At 35.1% G+C, this 13,169-nt stretch overlaps 1 protein-coding gene across 6 annotated transcripts in view; it reads right to left on the bottom strand.

The window, feature by feature from the left end:
* The window catches only part of LOC120778618 (transcription factor AP-2-epsilon), a 108,663-nt gene that overhangs the window by 10,861 nt on the left and 84,633 nt on the right, over positions 1-13,169 (bottom strand). For 2 of the 6 annotated variants that reach the window (XM_040110500.1, XM_040110498.1), the window contains 2 exons: positions 10,313-10,543; positions 4,020-4,205 (listed from right to left, as the gene is read on the bottom strand). In XM_040110500.1, the coding sequence (XP_039966434.1) occupies positions 4,020-4,205; positions 10,313-10,543 (417 nt within the window). Of the gene's footprint in view, positions 1-4,019; positions 4,206-10,312; positions 10,544-12,205; positions 12,280-13,169 lie in introns of those variants that run through there. The other 4 variants (XM_040110503.1, XM_040110501.1, XM_040110499.1 and 1 more) reach the window with 3 other exon arrangements.

The raw sequence follows: 13,169 nt of genomic DNA, 5'->3' as shown, positions 1-13,169 counted from the left end.
TAACATATTGTCTAGCCACAAATCAATGTGAATGGAACTTTCTTTCTCTATATTTTATGAGTCTCGTAACGTTCAGTTTTTGGTTAGATTAAATTCATTTTCTTATTTCCATACGTGCATGTACGCATGTACACATAACGTTATATATTTGCACTTATGTTTGTTTGAATGTACATTTGATTCTAAGTTTTCATATTTGTTAAAGTAAATACCCTCCTTGGTAGTATTTGGTGGAGGAATTTTTCCAAAAAGTAGTAATATCAATGCTTAAGATTAAGGGTTGCTAAAAGTGAATTACCAACCAATCCCGCTTAAGTAGCTGTGATTGTTTTGTCTTTATAAGTGATGCAACGAAGTGGTCTCGAGTCGAGCAAAGTAACTTACCCCAAAGGAAATTCCATAAATAACTTGTTAATAAGTATGAACCTTAAAATGGAGTAGGTAAAAATATTTCAACTATTTTGTTTGGAATGTTTTCTTGCAGCGCAGAATGCAGTCAACAAAAAAGTACAGCGGTCTTTATGGCATGAAAATAATCTTCACGTCACTGCATAAATATTTAAGAACTTACTTATACATAAATATGTATGTGTTTTTTAGACATTGCTTTTCAAGAAGAACTTAGCTTTATTAAAAAAAGAATACGGGTAAGTGTCCTCAGCGGCTGGCTCGAATAAATTCCTGCCGAAAGACACCGCTTTTTGCAGTTATTCTCCAATCCTCAGGCACGAAAAAATAATTAACTATGAAAATACAGTCTCCATTGAGCGTAACATTATAGCCGACTTCAGTTTTGAAGAAATATCGACCAATTATTTCCTCTGCCCATAGAGCACATGAAACAGTGACTTTTTGATCATCAACTATTTGCAAATGTGGTTTCGGGGTAAGTATATTTATAATGAAATGATAAACTAAACTGAATATAATAAAATGCAAGAAAATGCTGTCAAAAAGATCTATTCCGAAAAAAGGCCTCATTGAAAACCGCACGTCTAAAAAATGTCCGTTATACATGTAAGTATGGATATGTTAATGAAATCTTGAACCTTTATTTTTTTGGCTCATGAATGATTCTTAATTTATTATACTCCCTAGTAATTTTATCTTTTAAAAGTTTAAAAAAGTGGGATGCCGCCACTATATGGTTTAATTTACACATTGCTCAACCCAATAAAGCTAAGATATAGCAAGGCCAAGGGTCAAACGGTTTGTTAATAAATTTTCTACTCTGAAAAAATATAAGGTAACAGAAATATAATACAGAAATTTGCGATTTTATTTCAGAAACAAAACAAAATACTGGCCCCATTTTTGAATATAATAAATAATGCTAAGACATCACTGAAGTTACAAATTGTAGCCACATATGTAAATTGTTAATAAATCCAATAAGATCCGTAACTGAAAGTGCGAAATTTGAAACGAAGCGGCCTGATAGAGAACTTGAAATAGATGCTATATACATACATTCAGCTCCTTCTTTGATCTGTTGGATTGTAACATTCTCCGCGGTTTATCCTCCAAATTTTTAAATGTAATAGTCATCAAATATATAGATATTTTGCTTGTAACGCTTCGAAATCGAAGACAAAAAGCTGTGAAGCATTTTCGATCCCTTCATTCAGACACGATAATTTCTACGTGAGAAATTGCGAAGAATACTACAGGGTCTCAATGTACATTCCTCTGTTGGATACAATCGGCGAAGATTTGAAGACGTGCTTTTTTAGAGGAGTATTGGATGGATTTCAACTGAGTTCGTTGCTTCTAAAAAATGGAAAATCTTATTAACTGCTTGACAGATGGATTCAAAGGCCTTTTGGATAATGACAACGTCGTGCGACATTTGAAGCTCAAATGTGAACTTGATCACTGGTAGTGCCATTGGGTAGAAGCAAAAATCAAAGGACGAGAAGTTACCGACTACTGCATTGGGAACGTTGAAGAACTGTGAAGTAGATCTACATATACCCCATAATTCTTAGTTTCCTTCGCATATTCTGCACACTTCCTGTGACGAATGCAAGCTCTGAAAGCTCTTTTTCGACACTTCGCATGAAAACGTGGCTGAGGACAAACATGCTTCAAAATATTTTGATCGGCCTGGCGTTGCTGTACACGTTTCATGACATTGAAGTCACTACAGAAGAAGTTCGCGAAAAATTCTCAAAACTTGGCCTACATCGTTTTGTTTTGTGAAATTTTTCTATTCAATACACGAACTGACTACTAGCACTGACTACTGACTTACTAAGCACTACATTAGGATATAACACTTTAATTTGGCACAAGTGATTGTAGTGAACCAAATATTTTGAAAGAAATGGGCGTGGCATTAAACTTTTCATTTGGGATGATGCAAGAGGTCTTTATAGGAGCCGGGTCAAAAATGCACAATGGGCGTGGCACTACCCACATTTCGGTGAAAAGCTATTTCTCATGATCTCGCAAATAACCTAATTTTAAATTCTATTTCATACTTTCACTGTGTGAGATATACAAGTATTATAGAAAATGGTAAATCTTTTTTGATAATAGTATGCCTACATGCCAAAAGTGGATTGAGTCGGATCAATAAATCCCTTAGCCCCCTTATACCTAATAGAAAGGTTTTCGAAATTCCAGTTGACATTATACCACATATGTATATATATCGGTAAATGTGTGAGTTATTTTAATAAAATTGAGGGAGTGTTTTTCTAATAACGGTGCCTCTTTGTGCTTAAATTTGATAAAATCGTGTGAAAGCTTGCCCTAGAACCCATATAAGTTACAACCCTTATGCGTCTGATGGTATTTCCCTAACTTTGATCCTGGCAGGTTACAAGAGTATGAAAATCTGGGTTACACCCGTTCTTAGCCCTTCCTTACTTCTTCATTCAAACTTTTATAGTTTATACTTACATTGAGATTTTAAGTTTTGGAGTTCTGCCTAGAACTGATGCCTTTTGGCAAAATGGCCAAAATTTAGTTGGATTCTAGCGCCGACGAATTCAACTATCGGGTACTTGTGGTATAATTTATTATTGTGACGTTTAATATACAAGGTGCTTTTCAAAGTAAACAGGACTTTTTGAATCTAGCGCCCCCTGATGGCGCCATCTAAATGTCGGCTGACGTTAGAATCTGCTAACTTTATCGATTGTCCAGTGAGAATTTCATGACATTTCATCTATTGGAAGTGAAGATGTTGCGTTTTACGTGTCAGTATGTTTGTGTTATCGGTTGTTTGTTTTAAAATTGGTAAAAATTTTATGGAAACATTTCAATTGATGAAACAAGTTTATGGCGATGATTGTCTATCCCGTAGCAGAATGCACAAGTGGTTTCAACGTTTTCAAAGTGGTCGTGAGGACATAAATGACGATCAACATGTGGGCCAACCAAAATGCGTGATCACCGGAGATTCCTTCGAAACTGTGCCGAAATCATCATTGAAATTCATGGAAATGGAATTGAACATCTCCAAAACATTGACATTTGGGCTTACGAAAGGTGTGTGTACGGTTTGTTCCGCACAAATTGACTGACGATCAAAAATTCCTCAGAATCCAACATTCCAAGGACGCTTGTGGCCGATTTTTTAAAGAAAAATCACATTTTAACCATTAACCACTCCCCGTATTCACCTGATATGGCACCGTGCGACTTCTTCCTTTTCGGAAAAATGCATTTGCTCTTGAAACGAAAGCGTTATGCAGACGTAGAGGCCATTCAAAAGGCTTGCACCGGCATACTGGCCGTCATACCGGCCTATTTTGAATAAAATAAATTGTTTTTGCCGAAAAATCCATTTGTTCGGTTGTTTTTTTTTTAAGTCTTGTTTACTTTGGAACGCACCTTGTATTCAGAAGGATCCCGCGAAGGATGCCCTCAACTAATTACCAAATAGCGAGAATAGTCAAGCTAAATCATTTTGTTATAAGAGTTAGTCGTTAGTGTAAACATCCTTTCAAAGTTGTGTGTTATATCTCTATGACGTATTATGATTAAGAAAATATTTGAAGAGCACTTACCACATGGCCTTGTAGCTCCGCTTCTCTATGAGATCTGTGTATACCAAGCTGATCTTGAGTTGTTCGTAAGCCCGCTAATTGGTTATAGTGGTGCAAAGGGGCATGGTGCAGTGATGATAACGGTTGTCCATATGGATCTGTACCCAAATATTCTAAAGCTCCATGGTTCTGTAAATATGCAGGTACCTAATCAATATTAGATTAATTATGTAATGCCAAATGAACTCTCATTTAATACCAGACTACCTTATTACTAATAGTATTTCAACTAGAAAGATAAGATATTCATCCTCACTTCTACTGCCTGATATACGTATCATGTTTATACTACGAAATAATCAAACATTAATTTATACTTTGGTATAATATAATTAGACCACAATAATACATAGGTATGTATATTACAAGTATGACTAGCGATATAAATTTTGAAAACATTTTTTATATCCTGAACAGGGTATATTAAGTTTGCCACGAAGCTTGTAACACCCAAAAGGAAACGTTGGAGAACTTATTAGTCCTACCATAAGTTCTGTTACAAGTTCAGACCGTTGCGCTTGAAACTTTAATACATTTTTATTAATGTTAATTAAATTTAATAATGTGTATGTTAAATGAGCAGTATAGAATCTTGTTTGACGTGATCACCTCTTGTTTTCACAAGTCTCAAACGATTCTGCCATTGATCAATAACAGCACCCACAGCTATTATTGGTATTGACGAACTTTTTAAGACTCTTCAAATTTCACTGGAACAAGCTGAAATCTAGACTGAAACTAGAGCTGCAGACGATTGGCCGTCGGGAAGATCAAAGTTGAGTTCATTGGGCATATATTACTTTTAAGCCACTGTTGAGTGATTTTTGCCTTGTATGCTGGAGCAGAATCTTGCTGGACGATCCAATGATTTCCATCGAAAAGATGCTTTACCACGCCTTTTATACCATTCAGCTAGTACACCTATGACCCAGTCTTTTTCGCAGAAGTAAAGAAGCGTAACGGCTTTATGGAAGACTAATCCATTACAGCAGTTGGATACCGAGCACATTGAACCTTTTGGAATGACATTTATTGCGACTTCGGAAGTTGTTGCGTAGATTTTGTCGTTTTGCTTAGTAAAAAATACATATCTTCAGCAGCGAACTTTCTTTGCACGGTCGTTGACCACGGGCCACAGTAACAGCTGTTTGTATCTGTTGAGTCAAATTTGCTTCAAGCACGTTGTCTGAAGATGACCAGTTGACCGACGGCATGCTTTTATGTGGAGATCATCGTAAATGAATCTTGACATTGATGTGGTCGATATATCCATTTCCCTCAACATAAGTTTCTGTTTTCTACGTAGATTTCTGAAAATGTCTACGCGAACAGTTTTTATGGCTGAATTGGTTCAAACTATGTGAGGACGACAAGTTTTCTTTCTGGCACCAACTGTTGACGTTTGTGAAAATATCAATATCGCGGTAAATAAATATTCTTCGAAAATCCAAGTTCTTTTAGAAGATCATAAATTTCACTTGCGCCTTTTCCACACTTATTTTCTTTACCACCCCACTCCGCTGTTATAAAGCGAAAGCAAACACTGAACTATATCAGTTGATACTACATACAGATTATAAAACAAAATAACGGTACTTTTTTCCACGAAATTATCCTTGCTCTCTGTACTGTAAACTTTTAACATAATTTATGGCAAGACTTTGTATATAAACGACATCACAGTTGTAAAATTTTTTGTGTTTACCATTATGAAAATTATAAAAATAGGAAAATAGAAGGATTTATTTAAATAATGAGGCAAACCGCAAGAAAATAATTAGAATTTTAGAACTCACATTTTTTTAGCTTCACTTTTATAATAATGCCCCTAGTCATTGCTATCAAAATGCCAATCACGAAAAAAGAGTATTATCTTCACTGTTGTGATCTTATTTTATGAGCGAAACATAAAACTAAAACCTCAACAGGCTTTCATGTTTTATTCTGTCTAACGATCTGAGATGTTTCCTCCTTTTCTCTCCAAGGCTAGCTGCCATACAAGCTGATCGATAAAATTCAAGTCCTTGCAAGGAAAACCTTGACGAGATATCTGCACAAATAAATCGAAACACAACCTTCTTTCAAACTATCCGAAAAAAATCAAAATAAAGATTCTTTACACCTTTCAAAGCTCTAAGAATTGCACCTGTCAAAGGTATTAGCCTCTGAAAACAATGTTTAACATTGTGTGAATGAAAACATACATTGTGACAAAAACGTACCAGGAAATTGTAAATAAAACGCAAAATATTTCATTATTAATCAATATTTATTTTGTTTCCTTCAAAGTAATCCCCAACAGATGTAATACACTTATGCCAATGATTTTTCCAGTCCTCGAAAATTTCATAAGTACTTTTTGGCTTCAAGATCTTTCAGCGAATTTTGTTATATCGCTTCGATCGAATGAAAATGAATTCCACGGAGCAGCAATTGCAGTTTGGGGAACAAGAATTAACCACATAGAGCCAAATCTGGTGAATACGGTAGTTGATCGATGATATTCATTGTGTTTTTGGCTCTAAATTCGATTACAATCTTGACTCGATGCGAAAAACACTCCGTTTTATCAACACGATTCGGGCAAGAACGCATTTCATATCCAAAATATCCATCAAAATCATTCGAACGAACTCGCAGAGATGTCGAGCTCCATTTCTCTACAATCAGCATATCTTTAAATTTTTTAATATTTTCACCAGTTAAAGAGGCCGAAGGTCGTCCAGAAGGAAGGATGTCTTCAACGATCTCTCGACCGTCTTTGAAGGCTTTGTATCACTCGTAGGCTTGTGTTTTTGATAAAACTGAATCACCGTAAGCCTTTTCTAACAATCGCAACGATTCCGCTCACCAAATTTGTTTAGAAATACAAAATTTGAGAAAAATTCTTTCTTGGATATTTTCATCCATTGTAAAAATCGAAACGCACTATTTAAGTATCTGCTGTAAACAAATTTGTTGATAGATCGCGCTCATATTTCGCATAGTAATTAAGGACTATCATACTAACTTAGAAAAATGCCTTTTTTTGAAATAATATTCACCCGGGGAATTTAATTTTCTGTCTCAATGTATTGTATAAAGAGAAATTTAGATATGCTTTACATATTGCACATTTGAGTGTTTCACAGATTGCTATATATGTATAGTATACATTTTATCATAAGATTTAAGCGATGGACTTCATGGACCAACTTCTTAATGTTATTATGTCATCGGTGTATATCTACTCTATCTATAGCAATTAAAAAGCGATCATTCACTAAATAAGCACACATGAAGGGTTTTATAGGAATTAATATAAAGGGGCATGGCGTCGCCATCCTTAGATGAAAAACCTATGTCTCAGAAACTAGTCGACCATTCCTATATTACAGTCTACAAATGGGCGAAATCCAACTACAACCACTCTTATTTCCCACAAGTCACAATTTTAAATTTAATCTGGTTCTTTCACCTTACAGTAGGTATGTATATACATAAATCTATAATCAATGAACATATTGGAATTCAACTTTGCACAAATAGTTTCTTCAAGGTATTCCAACGAACTTTTGAAAATTGTCAAACCCCGAGATAACTTTTCGAGCTCCAGATATCGAATACTTGTATGTATGTATGTGAATCTCAATGTCTATCTTTCACTTTAGGCTCGTAGCCAGGATATAGTTTCGGTAGAGGCTCAAAACTTGGGGGAGAGGAAAATCGCTAGTTGACAAAAAGTAAATAAAGTGAAAAACTGTCATGATAATACGACTGAATATTTAGCTTGTATCCAGCCACTGTATATTCACCTAAAATCCAGCGATGTAATATAGCCTGAACTTTATTTCATCTGCGATTGAACAAAAATTCCAAAATTTCTTTTGATGTGTACGCATTAGATTTCAATTAATTTTTTTTATTCAAATGCTACACGAATTCAACACACTTATTAGTGAGCAAAATTTATTTACCTTATGATAAAATAAAAAAAAACTTGGATTAATATTATAATGTTTTATTTTAATGAATATAGATGTAGGTTTAATAAATGATCAAAAGTTCAAATCTCTTAATCCCTTGTTCTTCGAAAGACATTAACATAACTGTTATGATAGTCTGTACTGTATAATACTGCTACACATCTACATCTAGATTCTCTGAACTACTAGTTCTTTGTATTTTTGGTATTTGAAAAAAAGGAGAAAACGAAATTTGTTCATGCTGGCTTCGCATTCTGGATTTAGTTCATTCTCCACTTCCGTAATAGCTTTCAATGCGCGTACGTAGCTCACGTTTAATGTCTTCAATCGACGCAAAACGATTTTCCCAGGGCGGTTGTTCGAGTTTGCTGAATTGCCAGAAGTCACACGGAGCTAAATCAGGCGAATACGGTGGCTGTGGCATAACACATTTGGTGAAAAACTCACGTAGAATCAATGCAGCATGCAACGGTGCATTATCATCCCGCAAAACCTATAATCGGCCCATAATTCTGGCCACTTTTTACAAATAGATTCGCGCAAACGACAAATAATACTCCTTGTTGACAGTTTGACCAGTCGGAAGGAATTCAGAGTGCACTACACCTCGATAATCGAAAAAAACTGTCAACATAACCTTGATTTTGGAACTGCTTTAACGTGATTTTTCCGCTTCGGCACATTTTTGCCACGATATTCGATTGATCATTCTGTTTCATATTCAAGACTCATCGCCAGTAATAATACGTTTCATAACATCCTGATAGTCGAAAAGCATTGTTTCATAGACGTTAACGCGACGCTGCTTTTCGAAAAAAATTGAGTTGTTTTTGGAAACAATCGCGCTTTTACTTTTCTTAGACCCAAACCAGTAAGATCTCTGACTGTTAATCGTCGATTCTCAAGCACCAATTCCTTTATTTATTTATTTGATTATCATTTAATTTTTGCGGCCGCCCTGGGCGTGGTTCGTTGTCAACGCGTTCTAGACCCTCTTTGAAGAATTTGTAACTATCAAAAACACTAGTGAGAAACAATTAACACCGAAGGGTTTTTCACAAAATTTAATGAAACATCTTTGTTGAATAATTTCATTCATCGTAAATATCGCCAAATGCCCTTTATGAATTTCAGAAAGACGAGCTTATACCAAACACTAATGATTATTTTGATGTGATATTTGGCACAGATGTCGCTGGCAGTCATATCAACCTAGAAAAAAAAGTTCGACGAATGGGTTTACGTGCGAAGTTAAATTAAAAAATCATGTGATTTTCGTTTCTTTATATCCCCATGTATGGTGTTAATTGGTACCAGCCGAATTTAAACCGTTTACGTTGATCAATAACCGTGATAATTCAGTGAGATTAAGTAGACTTGTTTTCTTGAACATAATGTGGTTTACAACTGAATATGTATGAAATCAGAATAGATCTCATGTCCCTAATATAATGATACCAATTTTTTTGGTGGACTTTTCCCTCATATACCCAATATAAAAAAATCAGCGCCGTTGGTTGACTTTTGTTTATTTTGATCTAGTAATGAAAGTAATAGGTCTGTACCTATAACATAAGTTCATTCATGCGCTATTGCAAGATCCTTTTGACCCAAGAGCGATCGTGAGAGATCCAGTGAGCTCTTTGCCCTCAATAAGGCTAACTTCTTAGTTGTGAGGGTTTTTACAGGCCATTGCCCTATCGGCATCGACATCAATACATTTCAACACTTCATTATTGATTATCCCGCGTTTCCCTCAAGAAGGCTTAAACTTGGGAGCTCACACTTTCACATATCCTGTTGTGCTGGTGGGAATAGAACTAAAACCAATTTATCCGACTATAAGATCGGATGCTATGCTATGGCTTCACAAAGGACTGCGTATGGTAGTTTAAGTGTGATCTATTTATCAGCCATCGATCCTAACCTTACCTGACCTCTCATAACCATATTCGAAATATTCTTGGTGAATTTTTATAAGATAACTTGCGCTAATAATTATGAATTTATACGAATGGAAAAGTGAAGACCGCAGGGGAGGATATTAAACTGATCTCAACATCTAATCATCATGAGCTTATGTTTTGTCTATCTCTATTAGATTACAAACAACGTTTAGGTGGACGAAAATGTATACTGTACAACTGAGATTGTGAGATATATAAAAACATACCTTAACCTTATTTGGTTATTGGAAGTTATAAGAAGCTATAAATAATAATGCTAATAATAATAATATTGTCACTGATTATCAAAACCAACTGCTAAAATTACAGTTACATGTATTACCTGTTGTTGGGGCGGACTTTGAGTTGAATGATGAAACGGTGGAGGAAAGTAGGGCGGTTGGAAATCTGATTGAAGAGATTGGTGATGCATTGTTGCTGCGGATCCGTGAGTACTGCCATGGCTACCGTGTCCAGAAGAAGGTCCCCCACGGCCACTGTGGCCACCCGTATGTGTAGTGTAAGCCGGGCTACTGCTTGATAACCCCAAGCTGCCATGACTAGTGAGGCGTTCCTGGAAAAAGGTTTTAATTAGTTTTATAGTATGTTGAAATATTTGTTTCATAAAGTAAAAATAACATAAAGTGCGACTTATTTCTTCCCATGGATAAAAAGTCATTTGCAATTAGAAGCGGCTTTAAGAATTTTAAAATTTTCCGATAGTGTCACATATGTATGTATGTATATTCGTGGGTACCTATGTACTAACGGGTGACCCAAGTAGAAGTATTTTTTCACGTGGGTCGTGTCCAGCTGTCATATTATTTTTTTCAGTATTGTTCGGCATTTCGTCGTGGAAAGGTTTACTTCTGAACAACGTTTACAAATCATTCAACTTTATTACGAAAATTTACGTCTGGCTCAGTAAATATGAAAACAAGCAAAATTGCCACATTTGAGATGAAGAGTAATCTAAAGATATTCAAGAGCTGTTGTTTCGTCAAGAAAAAAACTACGCCTTGATGTATTTTGTGAGCCGAAGAAATCATCGGTTCATATTTCTTTATGATGCCGGTGAGAACGTAACCGTCAATGGCGACCGTTGCCGCACCATGTTAGCCGACTATTTGATGCCTCAAATTGAAGCTCGTGATCTCGGCGACATGTGGGTTCAACAAGACGGCGCCACTTCCCACACATCACATCAATCAATGGATTTATTGAGGGAACACTTCGGATAACAGATAAGTACACGTTTTAGGCCGGCCGATTGGTCACCAAGATCGTGTGATATTACACATTTAGGCTTTTTTCTGTGGGTATAATTAAATTAAATAAAATTTTCTGTGGCTAAAATTAAAATCAGTTTTATGGCATAATTTTATGTAGAGTATTGGTTCAAAAAGTAAATTTAATATTTAATGGCTACTTGAAGAACCTCAATGAATGGGAAAAACGTTTCAAGTCATGTAGTGATACCAAAATAACAAAAAAATGTATGATGTTATTGCTGTCCTCCTTTTTTACAAAAAAAAAAAAAAACTTTATTACGTTATCTAAAATGCAAAACAAAGTATCATAAAAAAATGGAAAATCGCTGTTAGATATAATAACCAATATATAACCATTTTATAACCAAAACTTGAATTTTGTTTCGACATGAGTGGTTACTATTATAATGTTTTTCCTTCGCCGGTAAACTTATGAAAAGTGATTTACGTAATATTGCATTTTAGGTGATGATTATTATTTAGCTTTTAAGTTCTATTTTATCAATCAATATTCGCTTGACTTCTATTGTTATCAAATTTGCAGAAAAGTTAAAAAAATTAAAAGTGAAGAATACTCCATGCTCAAGGCGCTCATATTTATAATTGTAACTATTATTACTTTATAATTTAATTTAGAAACTATAACTTTGTAAGTGAGAACTTGTCTAATTTTTATCACTTAAGCGAAATCGGAATTAACGGCTGAAATGATCTGTACAGGATAGTTAACATATTATTTATTCAATTCATATTGGAGCAAGCAGCAGAGACGCGCATTAATTTTTTCGCCTAATTAAAAATAAGAGATTTTCAAAAATTCTAATTTGTCGAATGCTCTTAAATAAACACCGTAAGGAAATACGATTTCTTGCAGTTTTGTGAGGTTAAATGTTTTCCGTTATTTATAACCATAGATTTAGATATATGTAAATGTAATTATTTATTTTATTTTTTAATAGTTTTACCTGCGCATTTATAACTGTGGGCATGTCGATATAGGCTAAAGTCATATTCACATTTTTTGTTTTGAATTCAGAAACTTAATTCAAGACGTTTCTTTAGTATTTTTTAGCACATAAATTTTGCTATTGGCACTTAATAAATAACATTTGCATAAATATGCGATATAAGCTTTATGGATTAATAATTTAATAATATTTTGCTCATAGCCACATCAAATTCTCACACTTATCTCGAGTTACAATAACAAGCACATTAATTGTACAGATCTAATTCTTCGTACAGGAGGAAATAATGCGACACGATTCCACCTTCACGCATTACGCGGCAACTGCGAATAAGAGTGCGTTAAAAATATTTGCCTTCTTACACCGCTTAGCACTGAAACAGGCCAAAGTTGCCCAAACGACGCAAACGCGTATTTTGCATTTGAAAAAAAAATCAGCAAGCAACCTATTCTACGTTATAGCAAAATGTAATGATAGCAGCGTGGTATAAGAACCATAGAAGAATGGTGAGTTGTGAGTACGCGCAACACACATACAGCGGCACACGACGGCTTGTCTGCTTATCCCGGCAGCACTGGCTTGCCAACGACCAGAGTCCCAGCTCGTTTGGCGCAATAGTTCGCAGCGTTCATCCACTCGTAATATTCGGGTGTTTCGTGTTGAAATTTAACTACCATTAGCTACTAACTGCGTGCGCTGCTACGTGTAACTTGAAAGAGCGGCAAATGTGAATAGAACACACTCGTTTATACACAAATACATTTTGTGGGCTTTACACATACATACAATAATACATACATACATATTACTTTGCTACCGTACGGAGACAAAATGACAAGCAGTAACAAAATGATTCGAAATCATTAAACAAATTCGTCAATTTCTCCCGAGGTTAAGCACATAATCCAAATTTTTATTGCTAATATGAGTATAAGTTTATCGCTGGCGGAATTATATTTGT

The sequence above is a fragment of the Bactrocera tryoni genome, chromosome 5 (assembly GCF_016617805.1).
Source record: "Bactrocera tryoni isolate S06 chromosome 5, CSIRO_BtryS06_freeze2, whole genome shotgun sequence".
NCBI classification, from domain to species: Eukaryota; Metazoa; Arthropoda; class Insecta; order Diptera; family Tephritidae; genus Bactrocera; species Bactrocera tryoni.
This window is presented reverse-complemented; position numbering and strand designations above follow the sequence as displayed.